Source organism: Pleurodeles waltl, chromosome 10 (assembly GCF_031143425.1).
Source record: "Pleurodeles waltl isolate 20211129_DDA chromosome 10, aPleWal1.hap1.20221129, whole genome shotgun sequence".
NCBI classification, from domain to species: Eukaryota; Metazoa; Chordata; class Amphibia; order Caudata; family Salamandridae; genus Pleurodeles; species Pleurodeles waltl.
Genome location: NC_090449.1, coordinates 1,033,396,981 through 1,033,416,214, shown reverse-complemented (window position 1 = coordinate 1,033,416,214; position 19,234 = coordinate 1,033,396,981). Strand labels below are relative to the sequence as shown.

At 43.5% G+C, this 19,234-nt stretch overlaps 1 protein-coding gene across 1 annotated transcript in view; it reads right to left on the bottom strand.

Moving 5' to 3' along the window:
• GADL1 (glutamate decarboxylase like 1) overlaps positions 1-17,775 on the bottom strand; it is a 358,673-nt gene extending 340,898 nt beyond the window's left edge. Inside the window, exon 1 of the mRNA XM_069212001.1 lies at positions 17,546-17,775. Coding sequence (XP_069068102.1) covers positions 17,546-17,579 — 34 coding nt within the window. The 5' untranslated portion in view covers positions 17,580-17,775. The remainder of the gene's footprint in view (positions 1-17,545) is intronic.
• Between the last annotated feature and the right edge of the window lie 1,459 nt (positions 17,776-19,234).

Here is a 19,234-nt window from a genome sequence, read left to right as displayed (position 1 = left end):
ACAACTTCTTTCCCACCCCCTTATGACCTTAACACTGTACTACTGTTAAAATATTTTTTTTTGTAATTGCCAGACTGTCCATGGGCAACAATAATGGACAGCTTTGGTAATTGTATATCATCATCTGAATTTTCTTCGATACATTCTACCATAAAGACATAAGATATTGGTGCCAGAACACGAGTCACCTGATACAAATTGATTGTACTGTTGTTTTCTATTTGTCTATTCAATGTCATGCAGTTTAATGTAATTTTTGTCTTTTCTTGTGCATGATAGTAATTACATGCCAAATGAATATGTTGAAATCTAAAATTTCTGTAAAGTGAACTCATAAGAGGGACTCGTTTTTGATCACATGACTACTTTTGATCTTTTTGAATATACTTATCTAAAAAAACATCAGTGAGGTATTCCGTTTTACTCCTTCTGTTGGTATAGTGGTCCAACCTCATGGCATTAGAGACTCTCACATATCTCCCTACAAGTAGCACGGAACTACCAAAAGTAGAGAGATTATATTTTTTGATCTCTTATTTATGAAAGAAGATGTTGCGAAGGTTTTACTCAGAGACAATAGGGTGCAGTAACCTTTAGAGATGGAGGGATTTTTGAAACAGAAAAATGTTAAAAATAAAAATAAAACATCTTTATCATTCAGAATCAAATGATGTAGTGGAAAATTCAAATTGTACACTAAAGGACATTATTTAGTATCTAAATACAATAATATGTGTTGGAGAAATGAAATGTTTAACAAACTGGGAATATAGAATTGGGCCCAGATGAATTTCCAGAAATTACACCATCATGCCACTTTGTGTAACTATGCACCAATAGCAGTAAACATTTACTGCAAATGCTACATTTGCTGTTTACATTTACAGAAAATGCACTGAATCAACAGAAGATGAGTGGCTGTTGCTCACAGTGCTTTTGTTTGAATGCATTCTCATGCCAAAAATTGGCTAAGGGAAGCATTTTGCAACACAGCATAGCACAAAAAGACAGATTGACATTACAAGTAGTTAGGTATAACTACATGTAATTTTGCCAAACTTTTGTGTACTTTCACAAAATCAAATTACAATTTCACATACGCCTATATAGAATAACACCATATTACTTTACTGAGAGATCTACCTTTGATTTTTTATGGGGTAGAAAACCCAATTATTTTTAATCACCCTGTTAGATGTGTTGGAACAAAGGGAAGTGTGATCAAGATCCTCAAAGTATGTGGCACAACTGAGAATAAGAGACACAATAATAACAAAGCACAGTTTGACAAAAGAAAGTCTCCGAGGTGTAACAAAATCAAGGAGAGCGATGAGGTGGTTGGAAAGGTTCCAACTAGCAATTTCCCACATTCAGAATATATGTGTCCGATGAAAGTAGTTGAAGTGCACCGCAGGGATTTTAAGACTTAAGATAGAAGAGTATGGGATTTGAGTAAATTTGCTAACTACGAAAAGTATGATCCAGCCGATTTACAAGTGAAACATGAACCTTTGAAGGGAAATAATGACTGTGTTAATATGCAAAAAAGAGTTTCAAGAAGACCAATGTTATACACATAGGGGGTTATTCTAACTTTGGAGGAGTGTTAATCCGTCCCAAAAGTGACGGTAAAGTGACGGATATACCACCAGCCGTATTACGAGTTCCATAGGATATAATGGACTCGTAATATGGCTGGTGGTAAATCCGTCACTTTTCCGTCACTTTTGGGACGGATTAACACCTCCTCCAAAGTTAGAATAACCCCCATAATCATTGATGATTATGTACATAATGAGTTAAACCTATTGTTGAATTATGTTGGTTGTTTTAGTTGCTAAATACATGTCAGCCAATCATTTCTTTATATTTTTTAATAATTTTACTATTAGGGCAAGATATGTGGTATGCAACAAGCAGACATTTGAGAGGAGGCACTCAATATATCATAACAGAGAGACATTACATTACTTTGAGTCCCAACTAAATTTTGTATGGAGATTTATCACCTTATCTACAAAAGTACATCAATGTCCACACATCAGTGTCCACACATCAATGTCCACACCTCTTAAAGTCAGTCACATACGAATGGAATAGTGTAACCATTACAATAAAAGGAATACAAGGGATCCACCACCAGTTCCAAAATAAATATGGATCTTCTTTATTGATTTTTTTCCAAATCTCTCATTCATCTTCCTTATTGCACATTCAAGATACAGTTAAAAGCACATAAATCAGCCAGCCAATGCATTTTGTTCCACACAAGGACTTCCTGAGGGCTTAAGAAGTACATACGTACAGTAATTACAACCCATCCTCATTATATTAAAACATTATATATAAACACTATGAAATACAAAAAAGCAATAGGACATTTCAGTATGTTCCCCATCCCTCAATAAAGAAAACCTTGTTTCCACAGGAAATCAAATTTAGGTTTGCTAATAACTTATGCACTTGACAAATCTTCATGAAACTTTCCAAAAAATAACTTCATGCACCTCAGCTCCTTCCTGAAAAGGTTTTGGGGAGATCCATGAAGTGGGAGCTGAGAAAAAGGAGGGGTCCTGAAATGCATTTTCCCTGTGAATTTTCCCATAGGAACATTTAACAGTGTTACAGCCAGAACAGTTAATGGAATTACACGGAATTTGTTAAAAATGCTAGATATTTATACAGACAGCATGCTTTTTGACCTGGTGTAAATTAGTTCAGTTGTTTTGGAAAAATTAAAGTTCCTAATTTATAGACGTGTCCGGCTGTGGTAGTACTGCATGACTGGCAGATGAGAAGATAAGATCTGATTGGCTGCCTCACTTCAGCAATGCTCTTGCCAGTGAGGCACAGAGTTCAACATTAGACTGAGGATTGATGTGTGACAAACTTTTTGTTTCTGCTAACGTTGTGGTCCATCCTCAAAATAAAGAGTTAAGATTTAAGTATTTTTAACATACATTTAGTACTATCTCCGTTTTAGGACAATTTACAGAAGAAACTTTTATTTTATTTTATTCTGTCTTTCCAGCTACTGCCACGTCGTTCATCTGAATTAAAATTCTTTCTGTTTAATGTTCTTCAGCTGTTATTGTTACTGATATATTTAATGTAAATTATATTTAATGTGTGATGTAAAGATCAATAGGAATTTCACAAATAAACAGATAAAATAGTGTAACGATATTAAAATCATCACCGCATTTAAAACATTAGTGGCAACATTGGAATTAAGTGGTCACTCATAATGAGGGCATTTCTAGGCACTTAAAATGGTTCTTAAGCATGGAACTGTGGCACAGACAGACAACCCCAGTTGGTAGGATCACACCATTTATTTAAGAGCAGACGCCAGAATTAGGATTGTGGTGTCAAGGACCCACTATGGACAATCTTAGTCACTCACCCTCACAATCTTCCCACATACTTCTCATACATAACAACTTTTGTCAATACTACCGTGTGACATATATTGCCCATGACAATTCCTAGACCACTGAATTTCAGAATTCTGGATGGAGAAAACAGATGCTGAACTCCTGTTCCAGATGGTATACTCCTGATGCATGCCAGGGAGGTAATCTAATATGCATGCCCCAGTCCATCCAGTATAATGTTTTAGGGACTGCACATACTGTTGCCAGTACATTGGCATCACTATTACAAGGGATGGATGTCATTATTATTCCCAAATGGAGCTGCCATTATGTGCAAAAGGGGTGTGGCTGTCAATAGTGCCACACGCGCTGGTAGCACTAGCGCCTGGAAGAGAGTGCCTTTCTTTGTGGTGCGGATGCTTCCATTATCATTACCAGGATATATTGCAATTGTAAGACTTCCCAGGTGTTGCCAACAAGGGTGCCAGGCACTGCTGCTATTAATCATGCCAACAGGTATTCTCATTATTCGTGGAAGTGCGTTTAGTCACAATTACTGCCTGTGGATACCTCCATTATTGGCTCCAGAAACCGTAGCCACCAAACGTGGATGTGGCTTTTCTTCATCAGTAGTGCCAGTGAATTCAGCCTCATCCTACCCCTTCAAGTCCTACTTCTTCAGTTCCAGGGAGTGCTGCCTTCAACAGTGCCTATAAGTGCTGCCATCATCAGTACCAGGGATTGTTGCCATCATTAATGCCATGTAGTGTTCCCATCATTGGTGCCAGAAAGTGCTTCCATCATCAGTGCCTAAGAGTGCTGCTATCATCAGTACCAGGGAGTGCTGCCATCATCAGTCGCCAGGAGTGCTGCCATTACCAGTATCAGGGAGTGCTACCTTTATCAGTGCCTAGGAGTGCTGCCTTCATCAGTACCAGGGAGTGCTGCCATCATCAGTGCCTAGGAGTGCTGTCATCATCAGTCCCCAGGAGTGCTGCCTTCATGAGTACCAGGGAGTGCTGCCTTCATCAGTGCCTAGGAGTGCTGCCATCATCAGTGCCTAGGAGTGCTGCCATCATCAGTAGCAGGGGGTGCTGCCATCATCAGTACCACGGAGTGCTGCCATTATCAGTCCCCAAGAGTGCTGCCTTCATCAGTCCCCAGGAGTGCTGCCACTACCAGTATCAGGGAGTGCTACCATCATCAGTGCCTAGGAGTGCTGCCTTCATCAGTGCCTAGGAGTGCTGCCTTCTTTAGTACCAGAGAGTGCTGCCTTCATCAGTGCCTAGGAGTGCTGCCTTCTTTTCTTTAGTACCAGGGAGTGCTGCCTTCATCAGTCCCCATGAGTGCTGCCATCACCAGTACCAGGGAGTGCTGCCTTCATCAGTGCCTAGGAGTGCTGCCATCATCAGTGCCTAGGAGTGCTGTAATCACAGGTACCGGGAGTGCTGCCATCACCAGTTCTCAAGAGTGCTGCCATCACCAGTATTAGGGAGTGCTGCCTTCATCAGTACCAGTGAATTCTGCCTTCATCAGTACCAGGAAGTGCTGCCTTCATCAGTGTCTAGGATTGCTGCCTTCATCAGTACCAGGTAGTGCTGCCTTCATCAGTACCAGGGAGTGCTGCTATCATCAGTACATAGGAGTGCTGCCATCATCAGTGCCTAGGAGTGCTGTCATCGCCAGTACCAGGAACTGCTGCCTTCATCAGTACCAAGGAGTATTGCCTTCATCAGTCCCCAAGAGTGCTGCCATCACTAGTACCAGGGAGTGCTGCCATCATCAGTGCCTAGGATTGCTGCCTTCATCAGTGCCTAGGATTGCTGCCTTCATCAGTACCAGGGAATGCTGCCTTCATCAGTGCCTAGGATTGCTGCCTTCATCAGTACCAGGGAGTGCTGCCTTCATCAGTGTCTAGGAGTGCTGCCTTCATCAGTACCAGGGAGTGCTGCCTTCATCAGCGCCTAGGAGTGCTGCCGTCATCAGTACCAGGGAGTGCTGCCTTCATCAGTGCCTAGGAGTGCTGTCATCACCAGTACCAGGGAGTGCTGCCTTCATCAGTATCAGGGAGTGCTGCCATCATCAGTGCCCAGGAGTGCTGCCTTCATCAGTATCAGGGAGTGCTGCCATCACCAGTGCCTAGGATTGCTGCCTTCATCAGTACCAGGGAGTGCTGCCTTCATCAGTGCCTAGGATTGCTGCCTTCACCAGTACCAGGAAGTGCTGCCTTCACCAGTGCCTAGGATTGCTGCCTTCATCAGCGCCTAGGAGTGCTGCCGTCATCAGTATCAGGGAGTGCTGCCTTCATCAGTGCCTAGGAGTGCTGCCTTCATCAGTACCAGGAAGTGCTGCCTTCATCAGTATCAGGGAGTGCTGCCTTCATCAGTGTCTAGGAGTGCTGCCATCATCAGCTAGGAGTGCTGCCTTCACCAGTACCAGGGAGTGCTGCCTTCACCAGTACCAGGGAGTGCTGCCTTCACCAGTACCAGGGAGTGCTGCCTTCATCAGTGCCTAGGAGTGCTGCCTTCATCAGTACCAGTGAGTGCTGCGATCATCAGTGCCTAGGAGTGCTGTCATCGCCAGTACCAGGGAGTGCTGCCATCATCAGTGCCTAGGAGTGCTGTCATCACCAGTACCAGGGTGTGCTGACTTCATCAGTGCCTAGGATTGCTGCCTTCATCAGTACCAGGAAGTGCTGCCTTCATCAGTATCAGGGAGTGCTGCCTTCATCAGTGTCTAGGAGTGCTGCCTTCATCAGCTAGGAGTGCTGCCTTCACCAGTACCAGGGAGTGCTGCCTTCACCAGTACCAGGGAGTGCTGCCTTCACCAGTACCAGGGAGTGCTGCCATCATCAGTGCCTAGGAGTGCTGTCATCACCAGTACCAGGGTGTGCTGACTTCATCAGTGCCTAGGATTGCTGCCTTCATCAGTACCAGGAAGTGCTGCCTTCATCAGTACCAGGAAGTGCTGCCTTCATCAGTGTCTAGGAGTGCTGCCATCATCAGCTAGGAGTGCTGCCTTCACCAGTACCAGGGAGTGCTGCCTTCACCAGTACCAGGGAGTGCTGCCTTCACCAGTACCAGGGAGTGCTGCCTTCATCAGTGCCTAGGAGTGCTGCCTTCATCAGTACCAGTGAGTGCTGCGATCATCAGTGCCTAGGAGTGCTGTCATCACCAGTACCAGGGAGTGCTGCCATCATCAGTGCCTAGGAGTGCTGTCATCACCAGTACCAGGGTGTGCTGACTTCATCAGTGCCTAGGATTGCTGCCTTCATCAGTACCAGGGAGTGCTGCGTTCATCAGTATCAGGGAGTGCTGCCTTCATCAGTGTCTAGGAGTGCTGCCTTCATCAGTGCCTAGGAGTGCTGCCTTCACCAGTACCAGGGAGTGCTGCCATCACCAGAGGCTAGGAGTGCTGCCATCATCAGCTAGGAGTGCTGCCTTCACCAGTACCAGGGAGTGCTGCCTTCATCAGTGGCTAGGAGTGCTGCTATCATCAGTACCAGGGAGTGCTGCCATCATCACTGCCCAGGAGTGCTGACTTCATCAGCACCATGCAGTGCCGTCGTCATTAATGCCGGAAGTGTTACTATTTTTAGTGCCAGAGAGTGCTGCTATGTGCCATCATCTGTAGCAGGAAGACCTGCTATCATCAGTACCGAGGAGTGCTATCATCAGTACCGAGGAGTGCTATCATCAGTACCAAGGAGTGCTATCATCAGTACCCAGGAGTGCTATCATCAGTACCCAGGAGTGCTATCATCATTATCCAGGAGTGCTATCATCAGTACCCAGGAGTGCTATCATCATTACCCAGGAGTGCTATCATCAGTACCCAGGAGTGCTATCATCAGTACCCAGGAGTGCTATCATCAGTACCCAGGAGTGCTGCTGTCGTTTACGCCAGTGATTGCTCCAATCATTATTGGCAGGAAGTGCTGTCATTAGTGCCAAAGACTGTTGCCATCATCAGTGCAAGGGAGTGCTGGCATCATCTGTGCCGGGGAGAGTTGCAATCATTAATGCCAGGGAATGCTACAATCATTAGTGGCAGGGATTGTTGCCATTATCAGTGCTAGGGAGACCTGTCTCCATCAGTGCCAAGGAGTGCTGCGATCATTAGTGCCAAGGAGAGCTGCAACCTTCAGTGCTAGGGAGTGTTGCTATAGCGTGCTGCTATCATTATAGCCAGGGTGTGCTGCCATCATCAGTGCCAGGGAGAGGTGCCATCATCAGTGCCAGGGAGTGTTACCATCATTAATGCTGGTGAGTGCTGCCTCATTAGTGGAAATTGTATCCATTATCAGTGCTAAAGAGCACTGTCATCATCTGTGCCAGGGAGCGCTGCAAATTGTTAGTGCCAATGTTAGTGCCATGGAGTGCTATCATCATCAATACCACAGAGTAGTGCCATCATAAGTGTCACTGAGCGCTGCCATCATCAGTGCCAGATAGTGCTGCAATCATCAGTGAGGGGGAGAGGAGAATCATTAGTGCCAGGGAGTGCTACAATCATCAGTGCCAGGGAGAACTGAATAGTTAGTGTCAGAGGGTGCCATAATCATTAGTGCCATGAAGAAATGCCATCATGTGAGCCATAGAACGTGGCCATCATCAGTGCCAAGGAGAGCTGCCATCATCAGTGCCAAGGAGTGCTGCCATCATCAGTGCCAAGGAGTGCTGCCATCATCAGTGCCAAGGAGTGCTGCCATCATCAGTGCCAGGTAGGGCTGCAATATTCAGTGCAAGGGAATGTTATTCTGGAGTGCCTGCCAGTCCTGGAGGACGGCAGCATTAACACCAACCATTACATTGACTTTGGGGCAGGTGCCAGCCCTACGCATCCACAAAAGCTTCTGTGGATGTGTAAACCATTGCCCAGAGCAATTACTTCTTAAATAGCATCAGACACAGAATGCTAGGCCCACAGAGAACTCCTCTTCTTACCCACAACGCCAGGAAAAGACATCTGATGCCAAGCGGACTAAGGAACAGTACAAAAACTAGAACCACAGAACATGAACCCTGCATGGAAGCTTATCTTGACTACAGGCGTCGTAGAATTAAGTTATAAATATCATAATAGAACCATTCTTTCTACTGTCTACTGTTCTACAAAGTGAATGTATGTACTAAAGAATTATTGCTTTTCAGAGAAAGGTCCTGACTGACCATTCATCGCTGTTGTGATTGTAGCATCAGAGTTATACACTTTCTGACTGAACCTTGACACTGCCTACCAAACACTAGGCATTTACAGCTTAGAAAAGTCTCACCGCCCACCACACACAAAATACTTACTGCTTAACAAAGCTACCCAGGAAAGTCAAGCAGACTTTAAGTCTTAACTTTCTCTCATAGATCCAGGTGCCTGAAATTCTGGTCAGGAGTGGCCGGGTCAGAAAACAGGCAAGAAATTAGAACTGGCTCTTCATCCCCAACCATGAAATCTATCTCATTCACAGACAAGGAGGGGTTTCTCCTCTGTCCCCTTCTATTCACAATGTACATTGCTACCTCTGATCTCTCAGAATCACCAATGGTTCGAATTGCACATTGACAATATCCAGCGTAATATTCATGTTGGTAGTGCCAACCAGTGCTTAATTTGAGCCAGTGGTTTCCGGTGCTCGGCACTGGCACTTGTCAACACAGGCACTTATGCCAGTCTGCCACATGGTGGCAATGTCTGTCTAATTTAGAGATGACCACAACTACAGTTGTTTATTAATTGGGTAAACATTTTTTTAAAAACTGCCACTCAAGACATTTTTAATGCTTTGGGGGCCTGTATCCGTGTAAGAGTGTGATGGTTAGTAGGTATGTTGGTACTGTGGCAGCGTTGGCAGGGGCAACAGGTGGTGCAAGCTGCAGTGGTCTCCTGACGAGGGTCCTGGCACTTAACTTCTTTTAAACACTAAGCACTGGTGCTAACAAACTATATTGTAACAGCATCACCCCCCAGAAATTGGTAGATGAGAGAGAGCTACTTCTTGCTGAACAAATATAAAATTGAAGTCCTTAAAGTCTGTGATGCTTCTTGTATCTTTCCTTCTATTGCTGCTGCTGCAGCATGTACATCATGCTATATAAATGAGATGTGACATTTAATCTGACATTTAATTGGAAAATGGTATCAAAACCAAAATTGCATTATGCATTTTTGCATTATGTAGGTAATGGAGGCTGCTGCAAATGCCAGAGAGTGAAGGTAGATTCCAATTACTTAATGCCCTGATTGCAGTTATGAGCTGAAAAATATATTCTTCCTGAGCTCAACCGCAGCACATTCTAATTACATTTGTATCTGGCATCAAACTTTTATCACGCAGTCCGATGGCGCCGCTCTTCAGCTGTCCCGTCAAAACGCTGGCTACATGTTGTCCAATATGGAAAAGAAAAGTTAACTTGGGCCTGTCATGTGTGGAGTCTGTGCCCAGGTGCATAGCTTGGTCAGTAAAACTGGAGGGGTGTGAGCTTCAGATTTTTCGACAATCAGGCTGGCATATAATTTACAATAAGCGCATCATGGCGCATGTTAGCACAATAGCTTCAGAATTTATGATGCTATTATGGCGCTCTGTTGGATTAGCACCATTAATTAGGTTATTATGGGCCCATCACTTTAATGCCTGCAATGTGAAGGCATTACAAATGACAGAAAAAATGGCGCATTGAAATCTTGTAGATTTCACTGTGCCATTTTTTGCAGCCTCCCTGCTGGTCAACGCCTCCCTTGCATACATTATCCCTGGCGCAGGCATAATGTGGTGCAAGGGGTTACAAGGTGGTGCAATGCCACTTTGTAAATATGGGGCATCAGAAATGCCTAACTAACGCTACATTAGAAAATTACTCTAATGTGGAGCCAAGAGGCGCAAGGCCCTTGTAAATCTGGACAAGTATTTTGTAAAATAACCAATACTTTGCGTACTTTCAAAACAGAGAGAGAGTGTGTATGTTTTTGTCTATGTGAATGTCAACATCCCTGATAAAATCCAACTGACACCTCACAATACCCGATTGAAAGCACTTGTACCCAATTATTTATCAGATCCTACATTTATTAGGAGAGTGTATCACCCCAAACACCCTCCCTGAAGCTACACCCCTGTCTGTGCCTGAATAGAATTTGTAACACTCTTCCCCAATCAGAAATGAAGTCAATTTACTTCAATGCTGTCACGCGAAGACCTATATCTTGCAGTTGCAGAGGGGATTATATTCCCTGCAAAGCTTAAGTGCAGGGTGGAAACAGATAGCACGAGGCAGGGATTTACCATATTTGGAGGTGTGTTGAAGAGAACTCTGGGATAGATCTGATGTCAGAAAACATGTACCCAGTTCAGACAAAGCCTTACTTCGATGGCACACCATCAGTGGGAAGGCAGGGAGTTTAAAAAGGACTGACAAGAATTTATCACCAGTGAAAGACTTTTTACCCTTCAAAACGTTGTCTTTGTCCAGTTTCAAGAGAAGAAAATATCTGGAATTAAAGAGGAAAGGAAAGAAGACTGAAACTGCCTGTTGCATGGATGATGCCTTCCTTCCACACATCATTGATATGTCCTGTCTTCTAACATTATGCCTCGGGCTGGTGACCTCCTCCTGCTGAAATGGATGACTAGAGCAGCAAGATCCTTCGAGTGAAGGCTGCCTAACTATTAAGAACTTTCCCTGAGATGAAGTATCCAAACTGTCCAGAGACAGAGGAAGCTACCTTTAAGAGGTACAACAAAGATGTTGGCACTGGACTTTTCTTTTGGACATGAAGGTAAGATGTAGGAAGCCCTCTGCAACTGAAAGAGATGTGATGGTGTTTCAGGAATAAGTTCTGAAGATCTGAGTACTTTCCTTCAAGTTAAAATCACTACCAGAACTTGTAAAAGATATTTGGACATGGAGAAAGGAGAAAAACCTCACCTTCATGAGAAGTCTGCAAACTCTTTTAAAAAACAAAGAGACAGCATTTAGGGTCGAGCATAGCTTCTATAAAGCAGTCTTTCTTGCAGGGCAGGAAGGAGCTAGAATGTCAAGCGGAATCAGTATGGTGTGGGAAGGGTGGCTTGAAGGACCAACAGAAGGCAAATACTGGTTGACCACTGCTCCTTACACACACACACACACACACGTGCACAACCAGCCAGATGGCCACACAATTGAGTGAGACGTTTAGGCACCAGACTTCTCCAGCTTATGTCCTTACATATGGGAACATGTATTTTATTAGTCTTTACTTGTGCATGTGCCTTTATGAAAATTTCTCACGTCTTTATCCGTTTATTTTAATCCTCATTTTTTATTGTACGCAAATGTGAGATGGCCGAGTCCTTAGTAAATAAAAAATAATAGTATCAGGGAGCTGGGTGTTAAAATCCAGAATATGTATATTCTATCAAAGAAAGAAAGATCAAGGTAAGTGAGGAAGATTGCTCCCGGGTCAGTAAAGAGAGATACTGAAGGTATGGAAGTTCATGGCGTATACGTAAGGAGCGAATAGGAAGATGTAGGAAATCAGAAGTGTGAGATGAATGATTTCCATGACTTGGTTTCCTCCAATGTGGTGTCTCAGTTTTCGTTTTTCTATGAAATTACATACATCACATTGACCCGGTTCGAGGAAAATCAGTCAAGAACGAAAATGGTGCAACAGCGGATCATTTCGGATATGGTTGATGTTCACATCATGTGGTTGTGATGCAGGTAGCAAGGAGTAATCATTGTTCAGTGTATGATTCAACACATCATGTTTTAGGCTGTCCAGGGTCGTGGGGCACAGTTAACTCAAGGGGCACTGGTTAAGAAGGTGAGGGGGGCTTTGGCCACTTCAAGAATATACAGTAGCTCACAGAGTGCAAGGGGCAATGGTCACTCCAAGGTTAGAGTTCAGAGAAAATGGGGGCACCAATCAAATAGCAAGTTGCGTTTTTGTGTAGGAGGCACTTATCAGTAGCTCTATATTCTTCACAGAGTGCTGGAGGTACCATTGTCCAGGAGATACATTTCCCTGGGTGCACCCATCGCTAAGGGAGTACCGTTCAGTTCTGTTGATTCATTGTGCATTAGTAATACAGAGATGCTCTCTACAGAATGAAGGAGACACTAATCGGCTTGGGAGTACAGACCTCTGGGTTCAAGGATGTAGGTGAAGCAACTTCCAGGATAGCTGTTGGTCCAGGGGTTACAGAAATGTGGAAGGTTTCTGTGAAAGTGGCGCATGTAAATTATTGCCTTTTGGGTTCCGTACTACTGGGTGAAGATGCATTATGGGTTCTAGAGCTACAGAGTGGTGGGAAGTCACACTGCCCCCACCAAGGGATATGGCTGTTGCAATGTTTTGCTGGCTTTACAGACTCAGGTGAGGACCCTAAGGGAGGTGGCACTGTATGCCTCTGTCTTCTATGCTGCAGGATGTTGGGGACAGGGAGAGCTTTGCATTGATCCCCTGTGCCAGTTGCCTTGCGAGAGATGGTGTGTGAGTCAATTTGAGTATCCAAGACCAATATACCCTACTGGTAATCCTGTCCCTCACTGTGCCCCTCAGTGTGCCCCAGTGCACTACAAGGAGGGGTTGGATCTTGCATCACATGGTGCCATGTGTATTTCAAAGAAGGGTGTAATCACGCCCCTCACTGCTATCCAGACATTACACTGTCCATCTGCAGCCGTTTCCTTTGTCTGCCCTCATGTCATTCAATGAGGACATGGAGGATGGGCCAAGATCGCAAGAAGGTAGCAATCCATTATAATGGTGAATTAAGTGTTCACTCACTGTGCCCCATTCCAATGGCAAACTGGGCCTTTCCAATGTATCTCAGTGGGAAGCTGGGGTCCTGTCACCCAGCATGATCAATGCACTCCAATTCAGGGTTAGTGCATGCCTTGAATATTACCTTTATGTGTTACAGCAGTCACAATACTAGATCCCCAGGGGCTACCAAATGAATACAATAACATAAAAGTGGGTTTCCAGTACTACTTATTGTAGATCTGCAATGAGTGCTTTCATGCAGCTCCCATGATTACCAATACATTTGAGTGGCAAGCTGAAATAGATCTGATCGTTCCAAAAGCATTTCAAGTGGGACTAATAGCAAGCCCGTCCCTCTATTTTCCAGTGCGTTTGCCTAGCATTCTGAAACGTGTATCTATTTTAAATCTCTAATGCTGACAAATATAGCCCTTCCGTCCATTTAAGTCATACTTTTAAAATGTTGCACTTAAATGTTCCACTGAATATGACACTATCTGATTCGCTTTCCTTGTATGTTACTCTCAAGAACAGACTGTACCTACTACCTACTACTGGCTGCAATCTGTCTAGATCATGGGTACTCGCAAACATTTTCCAAAGGGCCAAAAAGGTTTTGTCTGCGGTGTGACTGAGGGCCACACTGATCTGATGCCAGCATGTTGGCCGTCAGGGTGGGAGATGTATATAAGACGGGTGTAAAAAAAGCAAAGCATGTACATCTAGAGGCTGAATTGTACAGTGTGAAACCAGAAACCCTTGGACCAATCCCAGCTCCCCCAAGACCATTGTTTTATTTCACTTCCCCACCTTTGTTTTCATTATCACATAAAAGATGAACATGAAATGCATGACTTCAGGATGTGCACTGTACAAAACCTTCTCCCTGTGTTTGATTGAATAAACTATAATGATGTCCATGTATAATAGCAATTCCAGTCATCCAAGGGTGCAAATAACAACCGACTTGCCTCTTAGTTCACTATTGGCATTGTTGTCAGGGTGGGTAGAACCATAAATATTTCTAAATTCATGTTTGAAAACTATCACTTTAAAAAAAATATTTGCCCTGATGTATTACTACAACTAAGTTGAAACGGTTCCGCATGTTAATTAAATACTTTTTTGTAATTTTTTTTAATACTTTTTAATTTTTTTACACATTTTGCTGCAAGGTGTCTTTAAAAATGAAGGTGGGCCTAAAGTTAAGATTTTTAGGACCACCTAGTTATTCCCCACTTTGAACAGGGGGGCACATGCAAGGGTCAGGAGGGCGGTATGCGGCCCCAGGGCCGGGGCCGTACTTTGATTATCTCGGATCTAGATTATGAGTAAGGCTCCCTGTTTTCCATTTTTACCGATTTTTACAGATAAATACACACAGAAACTATTTTGTTTCCTGTCTGTATTTATTTTTACATGCAGATAAAAGTGTAAATTAGATTGTTTTTTGAGTGATTATAAATGCGGTTAATCATGACTGGTAGCCCAATAGGTGTCATGATTGACAGGTGTGAGGTTAAAAAAGGAGACATTTCAGCAATAAGGCCCAAAATGCAGTAGATAAGCACTAGGTTGATATTAAATGTTTTCATGTAAGAGGTGTGATTCATCATCTGTCAGTGTTCATATCATTGAAATCTGTCAGGAATGCAAGTAAGAGTGCACATTTATTGGTTAGATAAATGTGAAAATATACTAGTTTCTTCATTTCTTCACAAAACCCGAAATATATATGGAAAAATACAGATAAAATTAGCAAAATATAAATATGGATAAATACAGACGGAAATGTCAAAAAAATAAATACCATAAAACCAGGAGCCCTAATTATGAGTGATGAGTACCTCTTTGGTGCCATACAGTGGTTGTATGTCAAAATGTTGAGGTCAATAGCATGAACCTGACATTTATCAACTCCAGAATGTAGACTATCAACATATTGTCAAGGTAAGGAAGTGTAGATGTATTCTTCGTAACTCCAGAACTAGTTATTTCAGTTATATGGCGGTAGCCGATGTGGTGGAATCAATAAAGTGCAGGTCAATATTAAAATATCATTTCTTTCCTGAAACACCCAGTTCAATCCCTGACTTCATTAATCAGGTCGCCTCAGAAGGTTGTGATGCGTTGTGAAATGTTTGTGATATGTCGGCAATTTCCCCCCAGCGCTTGCATTATCCGTTATTGGTGCATTTACTGAGTTGGAATACATGTGCTCGTGGACGAACCCCTAAAATGTTTCTCAGTTTTACCCAAAATGTTCTACATACTGGCTCAAAACAACACATACCATTGATAAAGGTGACCTCCATTTGCAACCTAACCATGTTCACTTGGTCTTCACAATATTGCACGTTTGGAAATAACATGTATGATTACTTTTGGCTCAAAATGTCCATCATTGAACTCAAAATTCATCACACTACCTGCAGTACTGGAGGACACTGTCCGAGTTTGCACAGGTCTGGGATTAGGTTTTATAAAGTACTGAAATATGATACTTACATCCAATTACTGTAATAAAGTTTAGCCAAGATCACAAGTCATAAAAGGTATTAGGTTGCAAAATAATACTTTGTTCTGTGATGACACAGACATTTGGTAAACCCATACATTTTCAAATCAAATTGCCTTTTATTTTATCTTTACATTTCCTGAATTTCCAAAACATACAATGTACTCCACACTGACAAAAAATGCAATTCCAAATTATATCAAATGTTTCTGATTTTCACTACTAACATCTTTGATTTGGGCTCAATGGGACCCTCATTTGTTAATAAATTGTGTTACACATACAGACCTACCAGGGTGACTCCAACAGTCCTTTAGGCCACAGTGTCCTTCATTTTAAGTGACCAACTGTTTGCGTTAACACGTATCAAACCCAACAATATCCGACCTCACTAGGTTTTAATTTATCGGGGCGATAAATAACTCCCAATTACGAATCTGTCCCAATAATGGGGATTAACCTGTGGATGGTGTTTAGTGCACCAAAATGTGCATGTGCTGTTCATTATTGGGGATTTTTTACTCAATAAACTTCATCCAGGTTGGCTCGCAGAAGTTTATAAGGGGGAAATCACAAGGAGTGTGGGGCTATCCGCAAAAATCCTAATTGCAATATGCGCGGTAACCACGAGTTACTGCACATAACCCAATTAACTGGGCCATACGCACTGAAGGCCGAAGAGTTACTCACATCGAATTTCAAGTAACTTTCCTGCAGTGTTGTCCTGTATGTGAGGAAAGTCATCCTAAGATGAGCTCATGTGTCTCATATCAAAATAAAACGTCCCTCTTTGGAATTCAAATGTCTCTTAATTCCGACTCCAACACATCTTCCTTTAAACCACACGATTTTATACACTTGGGCCCATATTTACACTTTTTTAGCGCCGCATTTGCGTCATTTTTTGACGCAAAAACGGCGCAAACTTGCAAAATAATATTGTATTTTGTAAGTTTGCGCCGTTTTTGCGTCAAAAAGCGGCACTTAAAATGTATAAATATGGGCCTTGGAACGCAAAATATCCTTCATTGTTACAGATTTTCCACTCTAAATATATTTTGTTTAAACTCCACTCTGTCACTCATTTGGAACAAGAAATCACTGCCCCCTTATTCATCGAGATACAACTAATTTTAAACTCCACAAACCTTCTATTTAAGCTCCTCTTGGTTGTCCAATTAGAACGTGAGCAACATTCCCCATAGTCCCAAGCGCCTTATGTGCAAAGAGCTCCTTTACGCAAAGTACTTGCTAATTGGACACAGGCTTTTTTTGTCCTCCAGCCGGTGCTCCTTGAGGAAACCATGCAGTTTAAAAAAAATAAAGGTTTTTCATTTTGAAAAAGCATAAGGGGCACCACCAGCCCTCGGGCTACCAACACAATTCCCAAAGAGGAAGGGGGTCCAGGGAAAACCTTTTCACTATGCAATTCAGTTACTACCTCATTTGAGGTCCCAGTAACTCTTAAATTGTTTGCATCCGGAATTGCGGCCCAAAATCATTCAAACACTATGTACAGAATCGCAATTTGTAAGGTGCGCCCCTTTCACACCCTTCCAATTTATGCTTTAGTACAGGCTGGAAAACCAGTTTTAAATGTCGGGGAAACTTTTCTAGCTCTTCTAATGGATAATATACTTTAGAAAAGTCATATACTGGCTGGAAACTCAGTGATTTTGCGAATCCCAGGTTTTGTAATCACAAAAGAATTTTACATATAGGGCTCTAAATCTCATCCATTTTCACAGTCAGTCCCCTTCCATTTCAACGCCACCGTCCTCCCCATTTGAAACAAAACACGTCTCACATTGCGCTCGAGTGGCCCCCGTTTGTGGTCTGTTATCCGAGCTGTGGCTCGAGAATAAAGCCGATCAGAGAGAGACGCACACAGATACCTTACCCTGGGTCTGCGTGGGGCTGGATGTACCATTCATTGCTGGAGAGTTGCTGCTCCCGGGTCCTTCAATGGGTTCTCGCAGAGGTGGGCCTCGCCCTTCAGTCTGTGCCAGGTGACACGGCCAGGTACAGGGCTCGCAGCGCAGGCCTATCCCTCCAGGGGCTGGTCCGGCTGTCCCAAGCTGTAATCTCCGGTAAACGCAGCAACCCTGGCAGGGCCGAGGCTTTCAAAGCAAAGAGGCAGCGCGCAGGCAGGGCTGCTATTAATACCGGGCCAGCTGGCCGGGGGCCAGCCGTCTCAGCCCTGGAAAAACCCAAGCGCCCAGATGGTCAGGAGAGGGAGAGGGAGGGTCCAGCCCGTGTCACCGCTTCCTCGGTCCCCGGCTACCTAGATAGGCTTATCCCTTACAGAGTGTGCCATCTCTGAGCCCTGCTTCGGGGGAATCCCTCTCGCCTAGAGTGCAAGTATAAAGTAGCGCACTGAAGCATCCTCTCTTGGGTAATCAGAAACGACCTGTTAGGATGGGAATGTGCAATGCACTTTCTGTAGTCTGAGGGACTTCGGGACACATGTGGGAAAACATTTGTTTGAGATTTCCTAATTGCGCATTTTTGCGGTTTGCAATTAGGAAATCGCAAACATCAATGTACTAATGTGTCCAAAACACATTTAGTGATTCCCAGCCCATTTTCCTTAAAGGAAAACAGGATGTGTTTCAAAAAGAAAACTGAAAAGATTTCTTTTCTGTTTTTTTTAAGAACAGGCAGTGGTCTGTGGGACCACTGCCTGCTCTTAAAAAAAATTGTCACCCACATTCACAAAGGGGAAGGGGTTCTTTAGGGGCCCATTCCCACTTGCGAATGGGTTACCACCAATTTGAAACCAGTGCTAACCTGCAAATGTTTTGAAACCGCATTTCGGTGGCGAAACATTTTTATATCCCACTGCGAGTTGTTAATAGAAAGGGACGCCATGAACACACCCCTTCTTAAAACCGAATCGCAAAACCCAAATTGTGATTCAGTGACAAGTTACTGAATCACAATTTGGGTTCTGTACATCCCAAAAAGCATTCTTCTAGTCACAAACGGATTGATTCTGCAAATCGGCCTGTTTCTGGATGGAAAAAAGCTTTGCACATGTGGCCCAGAGTTCTTAAACCCAATGGAGCTCGTTCAGCTTATCCTCCTCCAGAGGAAACATGATTGAGTGTGATACGTTTAGATATTCTGTAATGGTAGCTACTTAAGTCCCAGTTGGGACAAGGTACTCTCTAAGAAAACCAAATTAATAATGGCATATATCATTGTATTCTCTTTTTACTACAGAAAGCTCCCGTTTAGACATAATGCTTTGTTTTGTTAAGGTCAGGTAAGGCATAAATGTGTTTTACAAGGAAGGTTCAGATAGACTCTGGTGTCCAAGCCAATGGAACCTAAAAGAAACCTGTACCCAAACCCCAAAACCTCACTACATGCCTGTCCCCCACAATTATCAAAAATTCTACTTGCTGTCCTGGCCTTGCCCTGCAGACTACCAAGCTACCCGCTACGCACCACTTCTACCGAAATCTCCATCCAGGTATGCCACCTGAGCCCACCTCACATTTCTCCGACAGGAAAGTGAGAAGGCGAATGTGCAGAAACAGGTGTCCTGGGCCCCAGGAACCAGGGTGAGTCTCAGGAGAGTGGG